Source organism: Eulemur rufifrons, chromosome 16 (assembly GCF_041146395.1).
Source record: "Eulemur rufifrons isolate Redbay chromosome 16, OSU_ERuf_1, whole genome shotgun sequence".
Lineage (NCBI taxonomy): Eukaryota > Metazoa > Chordata > Mammalia > Primates > Lemuridae > Eulemur > Eulemur rufifrons.
The window spans coordinates 39,736,820-39,758,326 of NC_090998.1; the positions used below are offsets into that span (position 1 = coordinate 39,736,820).

At 41.5% G+C, this 21,507-nt stretch overlaps 1 protein-coding gene and 1 pseudogene across 1 annotated transcript; one reads left to right on the forward strand and one right to left on the reverse strand.

The window, feature by feature from the left end:
- Positions 1–7,557: 7,557 nt before the first annotated feature.
- On the reverse strand, positions 7,558–8,183 carry LOC138397272 (guanine nucleotide-binding protein G(i) subunit alpha-3 pseudogene; annotated as a pseudogene).
- Positions 8,184–15,049: 6,866 nt separating this feature from the next.
- TMT1A (thiol methyltransferase 1A) lies at positions 15,050–19,755 on the forward strand. The gene is made up of 2 exons (XM_069490989.1): positions 15,050–15,905; positions 18,396–19,755. Exons 1-2 carry the CDS (start codon positions 15,408–15,410, stop codon positions 18,630–18,632), a joined length of 735 nt encoding a protein of 244 aa, XP_069347090.1. The 5' UTR covers positions 15,050–15,407; the 3' UTR covers positions 18,633–19,755.
- The last annotated feature ends 1,752 nt before the right edge of the window (positions 19,756–21,507 follow it).

Consider the following 21,507-nt stretch of genomic DNA (forward strand, 5'->3'; position numbering starts at 1 on the left):
TGCCTTGACCAAACAAGGAACCCAGTCAGAGACCCCATCTCACTCTGAAGCACAGCTTAAGGCCCTGCCCAACCATAGAGCACAGCCAATGACCCTGACTGATCATAGAATGCAGCATGTGGCCACACCCAACTACAGGATCCACTCAACCATGAAGCCTGACCAGCAACCCTGCCCCACCAGAGAGCACAGGCAGCAACCCCATCCAATTGCAGAGCCCAGTTTGCCACTACATCCACTGTGGGATGCACTCTGAGACCTCTCCCAGTGTGAAGCTTGGTCAGTGATCCTGCCCCATGGTGGAATACAGCTAGCAACCCCACCCTGGCAGGAAACCCACCAGTGACTACACCCAACTGCAGAGCCCAGGCAGCAGCACCAACTCTGCTGGCGATCACGGCCTGGACCCTACCAGACCAGAGGCAATTGTGGAGCCCAGACAGCAGCCCCATCTTACTGTAGAGCATAGACAATATCCTTCCCTGATTACATACCCAAGTAGCAAGCTCCAGCTACCTACAGATGATACCAGTTGGTCCATCAAGAACCCCAGGCTGGACTGACTGGTGAAGTCTGTCCCTGAAAAAGCAAACCTGTAAAGGCTGGAAGTGGTGACCACTTCCTCAAATATGCAGACATCAACACAAGGGCACAAGGATCACAAAGAATCAGGGAAACATGACACTACCCAAAGGAAACTAATAAAGCTCCAATAACTGACTCTAAAGCCATGAATATCTATCAAATAACTGACAAAGTATTCAGTATAATCCTCTTTAAAAAGTTCAGTGAACTACAAGAAAACACAGACAACTAAATGAAATTAGGAAAACAATACATAAAAAAAGAGATGTTCGGCCGGGCGTGGTGGCTCACACCTGTAATCCTAGCACTCTGGGAGGCCGAGGAGGGAGGATCACTTGAGGTCAGGAGTTCGAGACCAGCCTGAGCAAGAGCGAGACCCCATCTCTACTAAAAATAGAAAGAAATTAGCCAGGCCTGGTGACACATGCCTGTAGTCTCAGTTACTTGGGAGGCTGAGGCAGGAGGGTCCCTTGAGCCCAGGAGTTTGAGGTTGCTGTGAGCTAAGCTGACACCACCGCACTCTAGCCTGGGCAACAGAGCCAGGCTCTGTCTCAAAAAAAAAAAAAAAAAAAAGAGGTGTTCAACAAAAAAAAGAGAAACAATTGAAAAACAAAACAAAACAAAACAAAAACACCACAGAAAACCCAGAGTTGAAGAACATAATGATGGAACTAAAAAATCCAACAGAGAGCTTCAAGAGCAGACTCAAAGCAGACTCAATCTAGCAGAAGAAAAAATGCATGAACTCAAAGACAGGTCATTTAAAATCATCCAGTCAGAGGAACAAAAATGAAAAAAAGAATAAAAGGAGTGAAAAAGCCTATGGGACACATACGACATTATCAAGTGAACCAATGTACAAATAATGGAGGTACCAGAAGAGATAGAGGTAGAAATTCTACTTTTAGAAATAGTGACTGAAAACTTCCCATATTTGGGGAGACAAATGAACATCAAGATTCAAGAAGCCCAAAAAGATTGAATCCAAAGACAAAAAGACAAAAAAAACTTTTTTTTTGAGACAGGGTCTTGCACCGACATCCAGGCTGGAGTGCAATGGTATGATCATAGGTCACTGCAGCCTTGAACTCCTGTGCTTAAGTGATCCTCCCTCCTCAGCCTTCTAAGTCACTAGGACTACAGGTGCATGCCACCACACCCAGCTAACTTTTAAAAAAAATTTTAGGTGGGTGCAGTGGCTCACACCTGTAATCCTAGTACTTTGGGAGGCAGAGGTGGGAGGATCACTTGAGGTCAGGAGTTTGAGATCAGCCTGAGCAAGAGCAAAACCCTGTCTCTACTAAAAAAATAGAAAAAAAATTAGCTGGGCCTGGTGGCACACACCCATAGTTCCAGCTACTTGGAAGGCTGAGGCAGGAGGATCGCTTGAGTCCAGGAGTTTGAGGTTGCTGTGAGCTAGGGTGATGCCATGGTACTCTAGCCTGGGTAACAGAGTGAGACTCTGTCTGGAAAAAAAAAAAAAATTACTTTTTATTTATTTATTTTTTGTAGAGATGGATCTCATTATGCTGCCCAGGCTAGTCCTGAACTCCTACCCTCAAGTGATCCTCCTGCCTTGGCCTCCCTAAGTGCTAGGATTACAGGCATGTAATGCCAGTGGCATGAGCCACTGTACCAAGGCTAAAGAGAGAATTTTGAAAGGAGCGAGGGAAAAACAATTCACCATATACAAGGGACCCACCCCCCAATAAGAATAACAGCAGATTTCTCAGAAGAAACTTTGTAGGTCAGGAGAAAGTAGGATGCTATATAGTCATGTGCTACATAACATTTTGGCCACTGGCCAGGCACGGTGGCTCACGCCTGTAATCCTAGCACTCTGGGAGGCTGAGGCAGGTGGATCGTTTGAGCTCAGGAGTTTGAGACCAGCCTGAGCAAGAGCGAGACCCCATCTCTACCAAAAAAATAGAAAGAAATTATCTGGACAACTAAAAATATATAGAAAAAATTAGCCAGGCATAGTGGCGCATGCCTGTAGTCCCAGCTACTTGGGAGGTTGAGGCAGGATCACTTGAGCCCAGGAGTTTGAGGTTGCTGTGAGCTAAGCTGATGCCACGACACTCTAGCCTGGGCAACAGAGCGAGACTCTGTCTGAAAATAATAACAACAATAATACTAATAAAAGTAGGCTGGGTGCAGTGACTCAAGCCTGTAATCCTAGCACTCTGGGAGGCGAAGGCAGGAAGATTGCTTGAGGTCAGGAGTTCAAGACCAGCCTAAGCAAGAGCAAGACCCCGTTTCTACTAAAAATGGAAAGAAATTAGCTGGACAACTAAAAATATATAGAAAAAATTAGCCAGGCATGGTGGCGCATGCCTGTAGTCCCAGCTACTCAGGAGGCTGAGGCAGAAAGATCGCTAGAGCCCAGGAGTTTGAGGTTGCTGTGAGCTAGGGCTGACGCCACGGCACTCTAGCTCAGGCAACAGAGTGAGACTCTGTCTGAAAAACAAAACAAAACAAAACAAAGAAACAAAAAAAATTTTGGCCACTGATGGACTGTGTATACAATGATATGCCCATAATGTTATGATATTCTATTTTTATTGTATGTTTAGATAAACAAACACTAACCATTGTGTTACTACTCCCCACAGTATTCAGGACAGTAACATGCTGTACAGGTTTGTAGCCTAGGAGCAATAGGCTATACCATATAGGTGTACAGTAGTCTATGCTATCCCGGTTTGTGTAAGTGTACTCTATGTTGTTCACACAACAAAACTGCCTGATGAAACACTTCTGAGAACATATCCCTATGGTTAAATGATGCATAAATATTTGAAAATGTTGAAAGAGGGGAAAAACCCAGCAACCAAGAATACTAATCCCAGCAACAACAACATTGTACTTCAGAAACAAAGAGGGACAAAGACTTTCCCAAACAAAAAAAGGCTCATAAATGTCATCACCACTAAACCTGCCTAACAAGAAATGTCAAAGGGAGTTCTTCAAGCTGGAATAAAAGGACACTAATTAACAACATAAAACATATGAACATATGAAACTCACCAGTAAATGTAAATATATAGACAGATTCAGAATTTTGTAATATTGTAATAATGTTACATAAATCACTTTCAACTCTAGTCTAAAAGTTAAAAGACAGATGTATTAAAAATAACTAACTACAATAGTTTTTCAGTGGATACACCATATTTAAAAAGGTATAAATTGTAACATTAATAACCTAATATGTGAGAGGAAGGAGGAGTAAAAGTATACTTCTTGTATGTAACTGAAGTTATGCTGCTACCATCTGATATTAGGATGTTATGACTATAAGATGTTTCAGGTAAATATCATGGTAATCACAAAGGAAAAACTTGTAGTAGAGCACAAGAGATCAAGAGAAAGGAATCAAACCATACCAACACAAAATGTCATCAAATCACAAAGGAAGACCACAGGACGAAGAAGGAAATAATAGGACAGTCAGAAAACAATTAACAAAATGGCAATGGTAAGTCCTTACCTATGGATAATTACCCTAAATATAAATGGATTAAATTCTCCAATCAAAAGACATAGAGTAGTTTAATATCATAAATAAAAAAGGATCCAATTACAAATGCTTTGTGACTTTCAATGTGGTTACATCCTGAAAAACCCATCATAAGTTGAAAATACCATAACTCGAAAATGCATTTAATACATCTAACCTACTGAACATTATGGTTTAGCCTAGCCTACCTTCAACGAGCTCAGAACACTTACATTAGCCTACAATTGGGCAAAATCATCCAACACAAACCCTATTTTATAATAAAGTGTTGAGCAGCTCCAGTAATTTACTAAATGCTGTACTGAAAGTGAAAACAGAATGGTTGCTGCCTCTACCCAGCATCACCACAGAGTATCACACTGCGGCGTATTGCTAACCCAGGAAAAGATCAAAATTCAAAATTCGAAGTACATTTCTACTGAATGCATGTCCCTTTCACATCATGATAAAGTTAAAAATTTTCAGTTGAGTCATTGCAAACCAGGGAACGTCCATGTGTGCTGCCTACAAGAAACTCACTTTAGCTTAAGGACACACAGAGACTGAAAATGAAGGCATTGAAAAAGACATTCCATCCAAAAGAGAGCAAGAGTGGCTATACTTACATCATACAAAATAGACTTTAAATCAAAAGCTGCCACAAGAGACAAAGAAGGTCATTACATAATGAGAAAAGGTCAATTCATCAAGAAGATATAAGAATTGTAAATATTTATGCCACCAACATCAAAGCAGCTAAACACATAAAACAAATACAGGTATACCTCGTTTTATTATGCTTTGCTTTACTGCACTTCACAGATATGCATTTTTCACAAACTGAAGGTTTTGTGGCAACGTTGTATCGAGCAAGTCTATCAATGCTATTTTTCCAACAGCATGCGCTCACTTCATGTCTCTGTGTCCCATTTTGACAATTTTTGCAATATTTCATAATTTTTATTTATTATTATATATGTTACGGTGATCTGTGATCAGTGATCTTTGATGTGACTATTGTAATAGTTCTAGGGTGCCAAATTGATAAACATGTGTGTTCTGACTGTCCACTGACCTGCCGTTCCCCCATCTCTCTCCTCCTCAGGCCTCCCTATTCCCCAGGACACCACAATATCAAAGTTAGGCCAATCAATAACCCTACAATGGCCTCTGAGTATTCAAGCGAAAGGAAGGGTCCCCTGTCTCTCACTCTCAGTCAAAAGCTAGAAACGATTAAGCTTTGTGAAGAAGGCATGTCAAAAACCAAGACAGACCAACAGCTAAGCCTCTTGCGCCAGACAGCCAGATTGCAAATGCAAAGGAAAATTTCTTGAAGGAAATGAAAAGTGCTACTCCAGTGAACACACAAATAATAAGAAAGTGAAACAGCCTTGTTGTTGGTTGATATGAAGAAAGTTTTAGTAGTTTGGATAGAAGACCAAACCAGCTATAACATTCCCTTAAGCCAAAACCTAATCCAGAGCAAGGCCCCAACTCTCTTCTATTCTATGAAGGCTGAGAGAGGTTAGGAAGCTGCAGGAGAAAAATTTGAAGCTAATGTAGGTTGGTTCGTGAGGTTTAAGGAAAGAAGCCATCTCCTCTCCATGAAATAAAACGGCAAGGTGAAACAGCAGGTGCTCATATAGAACCTGCAGCAAGTTATCCCGAAGATCTAGCTGAGACTATTGATGAAGGTGGCTGCACTAAACAACAGATTTTCACCAAAGACAAAACAGCCTTCTATTGGAAGAAGATGCCAGCTGGGACTTTCATAGCTAGAACAAAGTCAATGCCTGCCTTTAAACCTTCAAAGGACAGCCTGACTCTTGCTACGGGCTGATGGAGCTGGTGACTTTAAGTTGAAGCCAATGCTCATTTATCATTCTGAAAATCCCAGGGGCCTTAAAAAGTATGCTAAATATACCCTGCCTGTGCTCTATAAATGGAACAAGTCCTGGATGACAGCACACCTGTTTATAGCATGGTTTACTGAACATTTTGGTGATTCTTTAATCACTATTTACTACTGCTGCCAACTATAAAAGATTAAAATCTGTACACATAGCAAAGCAACAAAAAATCCCAAGATGCAACAGTTTCAGCAAAAGAACATACTAACTAAAGATTAGTCCAGTTAACATTGCTACAGGAAAAACAATGGCAAACAGGGATTTGGCACCAATTTGCAAAGCAAAAGTATGCACTACTAAAACACTTTAGATGTCTCCCAACAGAAAACACCATGAAGATGGAAAACAAGGTGCATCTTGTACAAAAATCCCTATAACTGAGACAAGCAAGAATCAAAGTGGTCAATTTAGTGTAAATGTAGCAGCAAAGTCACTGGTTCAGATTGGAATTTTGGAATTTGCATTTCTTTCTTTCTTTCATTTTTTTTTTTTTGAGAGTCTTGCTCTGTTGCCCGGGCTGGAGTATCATGGCGTCAGCCTAGCTCACAGCAACCTCAAACTCCAGGGCTCAAGGAATCCTCCTGCCTCAGCCTCCTGAGTAGCTGAGACTATAGGTGCACATCACCACGCCCGGCTAATTTTAGTAGAGACGGGGTCTCGAATTCCTGACCTCAAGTGATCCTCCCACCTCTGCCTCCCAGAGTGCTAGGATTACAGGTTGAGCCACCATGCCCGGCCTGGAATTTGCATTTCTGATTGGCAGCTGCCCTGGGTATGTCTGTATTCCAGAACCTGGCTTTTATCGTACTACTTTATCTAGTAATCTGGCAATTGGCATAAATAAGTTAACTTTCAACCATAAGTTGAAAGAAAAGAGAGAGCTAGAATCTTATTGCAGGACTCTCCAGTGCAATAACCATTTAGAAACAATCATGGTACTTTGAGCAGGATAGTAAAATAACTTTCACCCACAAAAGCTATATTTATGGCCCCAATAACTGCAAAGAATTTTAAGTCAGTACGGGAATATTATATTCTGACCATACCAAGAGTTAAAAACGAGTTCCTACTGAGAATTATTTTCAAGATGATCCGGTCACATCATATGCATAGTTAGGACTGTGTTTTAATCAAGATTCCTCTGCAAACAAATAAAATTTAGCAAAGTTACTCTTCTCTTGATGATAAAAACTTTTAAAATGCACTACTGGTGGTTTGTTAGGATGGGAAGAAAAAAGAGTAAATTACACACTGAGGTTCTAGAATACAGCACCTCAACTTCACATCTGCCTCAAACATCTGAGATTATGAAATCGAAGTGATGTCTTATGATTGAGTCATACTTTACAGTTACTCCAATTCCAATGTCTGCCTGACTTTCACATCTCATCTCAACTAAAAGCTCCATAATACAGAGGATTGTGCTAAAGGGTGCTAAGATTCCACACGCTGCTGCCATTCCCTGGTCCCCTTGGTACCTGCAGCTGCCCCATGAGACCGCAAAAGATGTCTGGCCTCAACACTCCACGCTGCAGTCACTTTCACTAACACCCACGCTCTTCAGTAAAGCCCATGTTCCTTTCAGTTGCTTTTAACAATGACATCTGCTACAGCATCGAAAATAAACTGCACATTGTTGGTGCCTGTGGCACAGGTGCAGTGAGCGTAGATCTCCGCAGTACCTTTTCTTCTGTTCAGATCTTCAGACCGGCACTGGGTATCAGCAGCTGCCTCTTCATACGTATTGGAACGTGTGTATTCTGGATAACAGATAGTTACCGGGATCCTCTTTATTTTTCCTGCAAAAAGGTCTTTCTTGTTATGGAAGAGAATGATGGAAGTGTTCTGGAACCCATCTGTTATTGTAAATGCCATATAATAATTTCATGCTTCCCTGCATTCAATGCATCTCCTCATCCTCAGCCGGAACACGGTCACGATCTCTGAGGGACACACAGAAGATAACTGCTGTCATTCCTTCAAGACAGTGAATCCGCTCTTTTTGTTCTGATCTCTGGCCTCTTACATCAAACATCTTGAAGTATAGGTCCTTGAAGGGGAAATGTGCTTCCATTCACTCTTGTCTGAAGAACATCTTGCTGAGTTGGAATGCAGTTGTTTTGGGATAGTCTATCCAAATCATCCGCCACTTTCTTCACATCCACCGGCAAGCTGCAGTGGATCATCCTGTTCCGTTCCACTGTGCCTCGTCTTTGACACTCAACGTGCAGCCCATGGTGGCAGGAGAGGAGACCCGGCCTGGGCTCGCTCACACACCACGGGAACTGTGATCGTCTGGCTGAAACAGTGTCCACCACTGGACAGCGGCCCTCTCCATCAGCTCCCTCCGTGTGCACAGTTTGCCAAGTATTTTAACCACACTGTGGAGACCCACTGCTCAAAGATTCCTTTCAAAATATCACTGCTCGTTGACAATGCACCCAGCCGCCCAAGAGCACTGATGGAGACGTGCAAGGAGATTCACATTGTTTTCTTGCCTCCTAACACAATATCCATTCTGCAGCCCATGGAACAAGGAGCGATTTTGACTTCTAAGTCTCACTATTTAAGAAATACATCGTGAAAGGCTATAGCTACCATAGATAGTGATTCCTCTGCTGGATCTGGGCAAAGTGAATAGAAAACTTTCTGGAAAGGATTCACCATTCTAGATGCCATTAAGAACATTCACAATTCATGGAAGGGGGCAAAATAGCAACATTTATAGGAGTTTGGAAGAAGTTGAGTCCCACCCTATGGATGACTTTGAGGGGTCCAAGACATCAGTGGAGAAAATAACCGCAGATGTGGTGGAAATAGCAAGAGAACTAGAATTAGAAGTGGAGCCCTAAGATGTGACTGAATTGCTGCAATCTCATGATAAAACTTGAACAGATGAGGAGTTGCTTCTCATGCATCAGCAAAGAAAGTGGTGCCTTGAGATGGAATTTACTCCTACGAAGATGCTCTGAATGCTGTTGAAATGACAACAAAGGATTTAGAATATTCCATAAACTTAGCTGATAAAGCAGTAGGCAGGGTTTGAGAGGATTGACTCTACCTTTGAGAGACGCTCTAATATGAGTAAAATGCTATCACACAGCATCACACGCTACACAGAAATCTTTCATGAAAGGAAGAGTCGATGCATGCATCAAACTTCATTGTCGTCTTACTTTGAGTAATTGCCACAGCCACCCCAACCTTCACCAACCACAACCCTGATCAGTCAGCAGACATCAACATCGAGGCAAGAGCCTTCACCAGCAAAGAGATAACGACTCGCTGAAGGCTTAGATGATCGTTAGCATTTTTGAACAATACATTTTAGTTAAGATATATACATTGTTTTACAGACATAATGCTATTGTACACTTAATAGACTAGAATGTAGCGTAAATATAACTTTTATATGCACTGAGAAACTAAAATATTTGTATGATTTGCTTATTGCTATATTTGCTTTGGCGAGGTGGTCTGGAACCAAACCTACGGTATCTCTGAGGTATGCCGGTATTAACAAAACTGAAAGGATAAATACACAGCAATACATTAATAACAGAGGATGTTAATACCCCACTCTTAACAATGGATAAATCATCCAGACGGAAGATTCATAAAGAAACAGAGGACTTGAACAACATCATAGAACAAATGGACCTACCAGGCATATACGGAATATTCTATCCAACAGCAGCAAAATATACATTCTTCTCAAGCTCACACTTGGATCTCTGTCCAAGATATACCATATGTTGGGCCACAAAACAAGTCTTAAATTCAAGAAGTTGCAATGATATCAAGTATCTTTTCTAACTAAAATGGCAACTGGAAATCAATAAGAGGAAAATTGGAAAATTCACAAAACTATGGAAATTAAACAACACATTCATGTTGTTTAATGAACATTAATTTTATCTAATGCTGTTAGGTCAAAGAATAAATCAAAAGGGAAATCAAAAAATATCTTGAGACAAACAAAAATTACTTAAATGTAATATTTGAAACTATAAAACTCCTAGAAGAAAACATGGAGGAAAATCTCAATGACATTGAGCTCAGCAACGACTTTTTTGATATGATTCCAGAGTACAGGCAACAAAAGCAAAAACTGACAAATAAGATTATGTCAAACTAAAAGGCTTCTGCACAGCAAAGCAAATGATCAACAAAATGAAAAGGTCACCTATGGAATGGGAGAAAATACCTGTAAAGCCATACATCCATTAAGAGGCTAATATCCAAAATATATAAGGAACTCATAACTCGACAATAAAAAAAACGTAATAACCCAATTAAAAAATGGGCTAAGGATTTGAATAGATATTTCACCAAAGACAACAAACAAACAGTCAACAAGCACATGAAAAGGTGCTCAACGTCACAAATCATCACAGAAATGCAAATCAAAAGCACAATGTCACCTCACACCTGCCAAGACAGGCTATTATCAAAAAAACAAAAGACATTAAGTGTGGGTCATAATGTGGAGAAATTGGAACCTTCTGCACTGTTGGTGAGAATGCAAAATGATGTAAGCACTATGGAAAAAAGTATGGAGGTTCCTCAAAAAATTAAAATTAAAACTACCATTCAATCTAGCAATACCACTTCTGGGTGTTTATCCAAAAGGATTAAAATCATGATATTAGCACTCTTGTGTTCTCTGCAGTACTATCCACAATAGCCAAGATATGAAAACAACCTAAATGTCCATCTAGAGGTGAACTGATAAAGAAAATGTGGTGCATACATACAATGGAATACTATTTAGTCTTAAAACAGGAAATTCTGCAATATACAACAATATGGCTAAACCTTGAGGTCCTTATGCTAAGTAAGATAAGCCTGTCACAGAAAGAAAAACCACCTGATTCCACTTAAATGAGGTGTCTAAAATAGTCAAATTTATAAAATCAAAGAGTAGAATGGTGGTTCCAGGCGCTAGAGAGAAAAAGAAATGGGAAGTTGTTGTTTAATGGGTACACAGTTTCAGTTTTGCAAGATAAACAGTTCCAGAGACTGGCTGCAAAACAATGCAAATGTACTTAACATTGCTAAACTGTAAACTCAAAAGTGATTAGGACGGTAAATTTTATGTTACATATATTTTATCATAACTAAAAATTTTACAAAAAATTTAGGCCTCAGTAACTGGGAAAATGATAGTGTTATGAATTGACCTAAGAAAGTCAGGAGAGAGATGAAGCAAATGGATTTGGTTTAAGACAGTTTGAATCTAGGGTGAGCCAACTGAATGAAAATATTTGGAAGGTAGTAAGCCAACAGGGTTGGTACACAGGTGCAAAGAGTATAGATAGAAGTACATGGTTGCCATCGGTATGTCAAACTTAACATGAGTAAGTGGTGAATTTTTACCAACTACTTTACCTTATCTATTGAGATGGTTAAATGAATTTCCTCCTATAATCTGTAATGTTTTACTGATAGATTTTGAATGTATAAGCATCTTGGCATTCAAAAGATACAACACATTTTAAAATATACTTCTGAGTTTTTGTTTTTTTTTTTTTTTGAGACAGAGTCTCACTCTGTTGCCCAGGCTAGAGTGAGTGCCGTGGCGTCAGCCTAGCTCACAGCAACCTCAAACTCCTAGGCTCAAGCGATCCTCCTGTCTCAGCCTCCCGAGTAGCTGGGACTACAGGCATGCACCACCATGCCCGGCTAATTTTTTCTATATATATATATTTTTTTAGCTGTCCATATAATTTCTTTCTATTTTTAGTAGAGATGGGGTCTCGCTCTTGCTCAGGCTGGTCTCGAACTCCTGAGCTCAAACGATCCGCCCACCTCGGCCTCCCAGAGTGCTAGGATTACAGGCGTGAGCCACCGCGCCCGGCCTTTCTGAGTTTTTTTGATGCCATTTTATTTAGGATCTTTTTATCTTTATTTGTAAGTGAGCTTAGCCCGTAAATTCTCCTTTTATATTGTTTCTGTCTGACCTAACGTTAAGGTTATACTAGGTTTATAAAATGAGTTAATTTCCTTAATTTTCTGTTTTCTAGAACTGTTTACTAAGAGTGATGAAAGGCTTGGTAAAAATGTCTTCATAAAATCATGTAGGCCTGGTGCTTTTGAAGGAGAGAATTTTTACTACCAATTTAGCTTTTTTTTTTTGAGACAGAGTCTCACTTTGTTGCCCAGGCTAGAGTGAGTGCCATGGCGTCAGCCTACCTCACAGCAACCTCAAACTCCTGGGCTCAAGCGATCCTCCTGCCTCAGCCTCCCGAGTAGCTGGGACTACAGGCATGCGCCACTATGCCCGGCTAATTTTTCTATATATATATATTTTTAGTTGTCCATATAATTTCTTTCTATTTTTAGTAGAGACGGGGTCTCACTCTTGCTCAGGCTGGTCTCGAACTCCTGACCTTGAGCGATCCACCCACCTCGGCCTCCCAGAGTGCTAGGATTACAGGCATGAGCCACCGCACCCGGCCAGCTTTTTGTTTTTGTTGTTGTTGAGACAGAGTCTGGCTCTGTTGCCCTGGCTAGAGTGCAGTGGCATCATTATAGCTCACTGCAACCTCCAATTCCTGGCCTAAAGTGATCCTCCTGCCTCAGCCTCCTGAGTAGCTGGGACTACAGGCAGAAGCTGCCATGCCCGGCTAATTTTTCTATTTTTTATAGAGATGGGGTCTTGCTCTTGCTCAGGCTGGTCTCGAACTCCTAAGCTCAAGTGATCCTCCTGCCTTGGCCTCCCAGAGTGCTAGGATTACAGGCATGAGCCACTGCACCCAGCCCCCAATTTAGACTCTATAGAGGTTAGTGTAAGGCTGGTGGCGGGCACCCCTCCCCTCCCTAATGGAAAAAGCAGCAGCCCCTCCTGCTCCTCCATACCTGCCCTAAAGCTGAAACAAAGAAATTCCTCATTCTTCTCACTGAAAACTTCCCTCCAGAGAAACTCCCACCCTCCACCCCTAAAAATGCATATAAGCCCACCCAGACTTCTGGGTGGGACCATGAGGCTCATCCCGGTCTCTCTCTTGGGACCTGTTACCCCCACCCGGGAGCACCCCAATAAAGCCTCTTTACTTATCCCTTTCAACTCTGCTCGTCTTTCTCTGGCACCAGCCACTCCGTTTTTAAAACCTTACAGTTAGTAGTCTAATCAGATTTTCTATGTCTTCTCAAATTAATATTGCTATTTTCTAATTTGCGGTTTTGCAGAAAATTATTCAATTCATCCACATCTTTAAATGTATTAACATACAAGTTGCACATAATGTAACATTCTCTTATGGTCATAAAAAATTTTTATTTTATCTGTACATATGCCCCCTTTTTAATTCCTAATATTATCTATGTATGTCCTTTATCTTTTTTTCTTGAACAGCCTTATTACATTTTTTCTTTTTTATTGAGGTAAATTTACATACAATAAAGTATACAAACTTAAGTGTATAGCTTGATAAACCTTTACATATACATACACCTGTTTAACCTCCAACAAAACCAAGATATAGAACATTTCCAGTACCCCTAGGAGGCTCCTTTGTGGCCCTCCTGTCATAATCCCCAATTACCTTTATCACTGTAAGTCAGTTTTGCCTGTTTTTGAACTTCATGTAAATGTAATACTGTAGTAGATACTATTTTTTTCTTTTAATCTGTGAGATTCATTTCTGTTGTTGCATGTATCAGTAGTGCATTTGTTCTGTGGGGTTTTTTTGAAGATTAAACATTTTATTATTTGATTTGATCATTCAATTGCATCTGTCTAGAGTGGGCTTTGAGATCCAGTGACTGTCCTTTGCTAAGAATTCCACCATGCCATTTTGTTTTCACAATTCTTAAAAAGAATTTCAGGAACAACATTAAAGCTGTTTCCCTAAACAAAAACAAAAAAAAGTGCAAAAGTAAAAAAAAAAAAAAAAAAAAAGTGTGTGTCACAAGAGGGATAACGAGGTTGTGTGATCTGCAAAAGAAACTACCGATAGCTGAGTTAAATGGCAAAGTCTTCCAGCCAACTAGGTTCCCAACAGCATTTTAATTTTGCTAATTATGTCTGGAGGTTGCTTTGGTGCTTTTCTGACAAGCAAACTTTGTGGCTGTGGGCCTATCCATTTTAAAAAGAAGAATTAAATTTTCTATGAAATTATCTTCATCCCCTTTGCTGAAGGCTTTAGGGTCTTCCAGTCCTGTCCAGTTGCTCAATTTCTTCCCTGGTTCCTGCATCCCGTTTTCAAAAATAGAAAACAGGTCCCTGGTTACCTTGAGATGACGAATGCAGGAGAAGGAATCACAAAAGAGCAAGAAGAAACTTTTGGAGAAGATGGAAATGTTCACTTATCTTGACCAAAGTGATGATTTCACAGGTATATAGATATGGCAAAACTTATCAAACTGTACACATAAAATAGGTAAAGTTTTTGTATATCAATTCCACCTTACAAAAGCTGTTCAAATATGGAATAGATATAATATTTATACAATATGCACAGGGCATAAAAAAAAAAAAAGACAAACAGAACACTTCCTGTATCCAACACCCAGTTTAAAAAAGTAAATGTTACCATTATTTTTTTAAACCTCTGTGTTCCCTAACCCTTCTAAACCTCAGGCTTTCTTGTTAAAAGCAGATGGATGCTGAAAACTATTTTCTGAAGGCTTTAGGCTTCCAAATGTGAATACTCTGGGAACTATTTTTATCTAAAATAGCTGAGTAATATACTAACTCTGGCACAATTTGAAGACTGAGACCTACCCTTTAAAAGATGGGTGTCCCTAAACAATGACAGAAATAATCCTGCCATTGAGTCATGAATATATGCGAGCCTCCGCCCAGAATGTAAAAGTGGGAATTCTTACTGACTGTGGCCAGGCAGCCATGCCCCTTCACTTCCTTTTTAGCAAACAGGGCTTGCTAGCTTGGGAGCAGGAAGGGGGCAGGGGTGGAGTAGGAGAGGGGTGTGTTGTCATAAAGGGGCCTGGACAGCAGTCTTCTGATGTGGTTTGAGCAGGCTCCACCCACAGATTCTGTTTTCTTTTCTATAATAGAAGTTGCTGGACGACCCTGGTAAGGTGTAAGGACGCTGTGCTTATGTAACTCCGGGAGGAAACTAGCAGTAGTCGTCATACCCAGAGAAGGGAAAGAAGGAATAAAGGATTGTAATCAACTTTACTTCTAAGGAAAAACTGGGAAACTTCTCATTTCGCTTCATGAAAACTAAGCTGAGTCAACTTCTGCCAAGTGACTATTAATTGGGCAAAACGGACTGTCTTTGCCAAGATTTGACTTGAGCTGCGCTTTCCCAAGACAGCCAGTTCTTCCTTCCTCTTCAGCTGATTGGCTCCCGAGTGTGGGAGTGTGGCCAGAAGCCTGTGTGCTGCAATTAAAGGAGTCAGGTCTCTAACTGTTGTTCTGTTTTTTTCCTCTCTTCGGAGCAATGGCACTTACCATCTTGATCCTCCGACTGACCATCTACATCCTGGCATTTCCTGTGTTCCTGCTGAACTTTCTGGGCTTGTGGGACTGGATATGCAGAAAATGGTTCCCCTACTTCTTGCGGACATTCACTGTGGTGTACAACGAACAGATGGCAAGCAAGAAGAGGGAGCTCTTCAGCAACCTGCAGGAGTTTGCCGGCCCCTCTGGGAAGCTCTCCCTGCTGGAGGTGGGCTGTGGCACCGGGGCCAACTTCAAGTTCTACCCACCTGGGTGCAGGGTGACCTGTATTGATCCCAACCCCAACTTGGAGAAGTTTTTGATCAACAGCGTTGCAGAGAACCGACACCTGCAGTTTGAGCGCTTTGTGGTGGCTGCCGGGGAGAACATGCACCAGGTGGCTGATGGCTCTATGGATGTGGCGGTCTGCACCCTGGTCTTGTGCTCTGTGGAGAACCAGGAGCAGATTCTCCGAGAGGTGTGCAGAGTGCTGAGGCCGGTGAGTGAAGGGGTGTGAGAAGGACTGATTAGACGCATCCATTATTACCAAGGGCAGTCGTATAGTCGTATCAATTTCAGGGGAATCAAACATTCTAACATAAAAAGTAAACTACTGGGAGGCCGGGCGCGGTGGCTCACGCCTGTAATCCTAGCACTCTGGGAGGCCGAGGCGGGTGGATTGTTCGAGGTCAGGAGTTCAAGACCAGCCTGAGCAAGAGCGAGACCCCGTCCCTACTAAAAATAGAAAGAAATGATCTGGACAGCTAAAAACATATATATAAAAAAAATTAGCTGGGCATGGTGGCGCATGCCTGTAGTGCCAGCTACTCGGGAGGCTGAGGCAAAAGGATTCCTTAAACCCAGGAGTTTGAGGTTTCTGTGAGCTAGGCTGACGCCACGGCACTCTAGCCCGAGCAACAGAGCGAGACTCTGTCTCAAAATACTACTACTACTACTACTAATAAAAGTAGGCCAGGCGCAGTGACTCAAGCCTGTAATCCTAGCACTCTGAGAGGCGAAGGCGGGAGGATCGCTTGAGGTCAGGAGTTCAAGACCAGCCTGAGCAAGAGTGAGACCCCGTCTCTACTAAAAATGGAAAGAAATTAGCTGGACAACTAAAAATATATAGAAAAAATTAGCCAGGCATGGTGGCGCATGCCTGTAGTCCCAGCTACTCAGGAGGCTGAGGCAGGAGGTTCGCTTCAGCCCAGGAGTTGGAGGTTGCTGTGAGCTAGGCTGACATCACAGCACTCTACTTAGGGCAATAGAGTGAGACTCTGTCTCAAAAAAAAAAAAAAGGAGATCCAAATAACCGATAAGCTTTAATAAAAGATTTTAAATCTATTAAGAATATTAAAGATATGCATAGTTTTGAAGATGAAATACAATCTTGCCTATCAAATTAGCAATGATACAAGAAATATAAACACTGTTGATGAGGTTTTATTGACAATAAGCACTTATATCCATTACATACATAAGTTTCACACAACTGTTCCAAAAGGCAAGTTGACAACTCATACCAACAGCTTTAAAAAGGCACAGAGCATTGACTCAGCAATTCTATTTCTCAGCAAGTTATTTATTTGGAAATAGAGATAGTTACCAAGATTTAGGGATAAGGATGTTCACTGTAACAGTATTTAAAGTCGTGAAAAATTGAAAAGAACCTAAATCAGGAGAGTTAAATAAGAGATGGTACCTTCAGTGGTGTGAAATACTGGGTAAAGAGTTTTTAAATCAACTTTAGAATAACATTCAAACAAAATACACCAGGTTACAAAACAGAATGTATATTACAATCTTAGTTTTACAGAAAAAAATACACATTCATATACACAAAAAACCTTAACCGGGCTGGGCACGGGGGCTCACGCTTGTAATCCTAGCACTCTGGGAGACTGAGGTGGGCGGATCGCTCAAGGTCAGGAGTTCGAGCCAAGCCTGAGCAAGAGCGAGACCCCATCTCTACTAAAAATAGAAAGAAATGATTTGGACAGCTAAAAAATATATATATAGAAAAAATTGGCTGGGCATGGTGGCGCTGCCTGTAGTCCCAGCTACTCGGGAGGCTGAGGCGGGAGGATCGCTTGAGCCTAGGAGTTTGAGGTTGCTGTGAGCTAGGCTGACTCACGGCACTATAGCCCGGACAACAGAGTGAGACTCTGTCTCAAAAAAAAAAAAAAAACAAAAACAACCTTAACGGTAGTTATCCTTTGGTCATGGGATGGTAGTTGATTGTTTTTCTTTTTAAATTTTCTTGTATTTTCTATAATAAACGTATTCCTGGGGCAGTATTGCCAGCTAGACTTGAGCTAGACTGCCAGGCTCAATGCCTGGTTTTGACATTTCCAAGCTGTGTGATCCTGGGCAAGTTACTTATTTTGTGACTTGGATACCTCACATGTAAAAACAGGGATGGTAACAGCAATACAGGCTTAGTACTTTTTTACCCAAAATGCTTGGAACCAGAAGAGGTTCGGATTTCAGATTTTTCTGGATCGTGGAATATATACCAGTTGAGCTCCCCTAATCTAAAAATCCAAAACCCTGAAACGTTCCAATGAGCATTTCCTTTGAGCACCATGTTGGTGCTCATAAAGTCTGCGATTTTGGAGCATTTTGGGTTTTGAGAGTAGTGATGCTCAGTCTGTACTTAACAAGTAACACTGTGGCGAGGACTAAGTGAGTTAACAAGTGACAAGCGTTAAGGACAGCACTCAGCATACAGCAAATGCTTTAAGTTTTAGCTGTTATTATGCATTACTTTTATGATCAGAAAACAGGTGCCAATTGCTTCAGATTGGCAGCTCTGTACAAAATTTGACAGAAGATGAGACTATTGACCCAAAGGGTGTCTTAGTGAATTTTAATTTATCCACATCTTCTCATGAAGTTGGCCTCTGGGCCACTGAAATCTGAAGCTTCAATCACCTTATAAGTCAGTTTTAGTTTCCCAAAACTAAAATCCTTTGTTGTTCTTTCTCAGGGAGGGGCTTTTTATTTCATGGAGCATGTGGCGGCTGAGCCTTCCACCTGGAATTCCTTCTGGCAACAGGTCCTGGATCCGATCTGGTTCCTTGTGTTCGGTGGCTGCTACCTGACCAGAGAGACCTGGAAGACCCTGGAGCGGGCCAGCTTCTCTGAGCTGAAGCTACATCACATCCAGGCCCCACTGTCCTGGCCCTTAGTACGCCCTCACATCTATGGGTATGCTGTGAAGTAGCTGAGTGGCTCAGATAACTAAGGCTTCAGTTTTACACGTACAATACTAACTGGGAGAAGGAAAACCCTTGTTTTTAGATAACGTTGAATTTCATCCTGAAAAGTCTCTGTTATGTTCTATTTAGTCATTTTCTCAAGTCTCAAATAATTAGAAACAAAACAAAACGACAGCTTTGAACGTCCCCTGCAAAAGAACAGTGGCTTTCATAGTTGAAAGCCACCATTATCTCCAAACCTGACTGTATTCATTGACTTCAAATTGTTTCCAATTTTCTTTAAATGGTCACCCAACAGATTTAAATTTCACCTCCCCTTTGAGAGCCTGGCACTAAGAAGCTGTTAAAATCACTCAAAAGAAGACTCTGGGCCACTGCAGTGGCTTGCGCCTATAATCCCAGCACTTTGGGAGGCTGAGCAGGGAGGATTGCTTGAGCTCAGGAGTTGGAGACCAGCCTGAGCAAGAGCAGACCCCATCTCTACTAAAAACAGAAAATTTAACCAGGCACCATGGAACGTCCCTGTAGTCCCACCTATTTGGGAAGCTGAGGCAGGAGGATCACTCCAGCCCAGGAGTTTGAGGCTCCAGTGAGCTATGATGACCCCATTGCACTCTAACCAGGGAGACAGAACAAGATCCTGTCTCAAAAAAAAAAAAAAAAAAAGTTTTGTTTTTTTTTTAAAAGAAGACTTTCAAAAGAGAGCAGTGGAAAGATCTTAATAATTCACACACTGAATAAACAAATACTAATTGAAAATCCAAAACCAAAGGGCATAAATTTTCTAGGAAAAAAAAAAATCTGAACCTATTTGCTACTCTCAGTTTCACTGGTATGGCTTTCAGAGTTAATGTACCAGGCTGCCACACCTAGTTCTGCCCAGTTTTACGTTTTTTAGTCCAGTATCCCACCAAAGCTTATTTTCTGCATTCCAGTCCTCAGTTCCGAAAATACAGACCGTACTTGCCAGTTTAAAACTTAAGGCAGTTTAGGTTCTTGGGTTCATTATCCTTATTATCTAGCACACACTTTGCTGAACACAGTAGACTGCAAGGCAGGAAAGGGTCCACTGTGATTAGGAAAGCCCTGTATAAGTAGGTGTATCATGTAGGAGCCCCTAAAAATCAAGCAATCTGTGAGTCTGTAAAGAAGCAGACATGTCTTTTTTGGATTATTCTGATCAAATTCCACTCCTGTTCCAAGATGATTTCTTTGTTCTTTGCAACTATGGAAACTGTGAAAATCATCATAAATGCCTTTGAAAACAAGGTTTAGGGAATTCTGTCAGTGGGTTTAAGACTAGGATTTTCAGCAATACTTTGCAAATGTATATTTTCTGAGGTGATTTGCAAAAGTTCTATTTTAAATGTCAAATGAAGCAATAAATTCACATTCATGTTAGGAATGGAAATAAAATAAACAGTTTATATCTTTACTGGCTTGATTTCCTTTTTGGTAATGTCTCCGGTAGGCCTTTCCTTCACTGTGGAAAATTTAGCTGTTTTGGACGTACAGCTTTTTCTTTCGACAGCCTGGTAACTATAAACACAGTTAATAGATTTAAGCGAAAGCCATCTTGGAAGGATCAGAATGGGTTTTGAAAAGGTCAAGTCCAAACACCCCATTTGTGAAATCCACATAGCAGAAAGAGAGGAAGTTTACTATTCTAACTATCTCTTGAACATGAAAATTATTGATGCAGTGAGGCTGGATGCTCATCTAAGGCCCCCTGAGCCCTGGAACATGAATCTCCTTCCTCTGAAGTCTCCCCAAAGCAGGAGACGCCTTTATCTGCCCACCTCCCTATTGGTCAGGTCAGCCTAATGATCGACAAATGTGAAAAGCCACAGGTTGACGTGGTGAAATATCACCATCACGTGGGAAGACCACACTGAGGTACAAAGTACTGAACACATTCCTATCAATTCCCTCTTGTCTAAGTGGAATGGCAAACATTATCCTCACTTCCTATAGAGAAAACTGAGATGCAGAGAAATAAATAAATGATTTTTAAATTTTTTTTTTAGGGGACCTTGTCTCACTCCGTCACCCAGGCTGGAGTAGAGTGGAAAGATCATACCTCTGTAGCCTCAAACTCATGAGGTCTGTTAGGCAGCGACCAAAGCTGCAGGTGGCAGATACAGGCTAGGAAGGTGGTTAGCAGGGGGCGGAGAAGGGGGTGGCAACAATTAGGGGAAAGGACTGCAGGAAAATGCAGAACAGCTGACAATCACATATATCAATCATCTGGTAACATCCCACACTCCCTGTAAGTCCTCCCCCGGACCAGGCCAATAAGAGGAAACCACCTGGGAGTCCTTAACGTCTTTCTCCACTCATGGAGACTGACCCGTTCCTCTCTCAAATGTACTCTTGCTTTGTCTAGCTCCCTTCTTTTCTGTAATAAAAGCTGTTTATGTGGAATTGCTTCCTGTCTGTGGTCACTCCGTCACACCGGCCCTGCTTGTGAATTTTCCAAGCAAGGAGCCAAAGAACCAGGACAACAGTCCACCAAGAGGCTGGACGTGACAGGCTCAAGTGATCCTCCTGCCTCAGCCTCCTGATAGCTAGGACTACAGGTGTGGGCCACTGCATCTGGCTAATTTTTTAATTTTTTGTAGAGACAGGGTCTCACTATGTTGCCCAGGCCGATCTCCAACTCCTGGCCTCAAGCCATCCTCCCTCCTCAGCCTCCCAAAGTGCTGGGAGCACAAGCACGAGCCACAGCGCCTGATCAATAAATGAAGCTTGTTACAACCATTCCACAATTTACTGAGCAAGTCTTAGAAGCCCTGACTCCCAAAACCACAAAATCTGCTTCAGCAATCCATGCTGCCATATTATCTTCTTACTGCTTTCCTCCTTGGGCCCAGAACACGC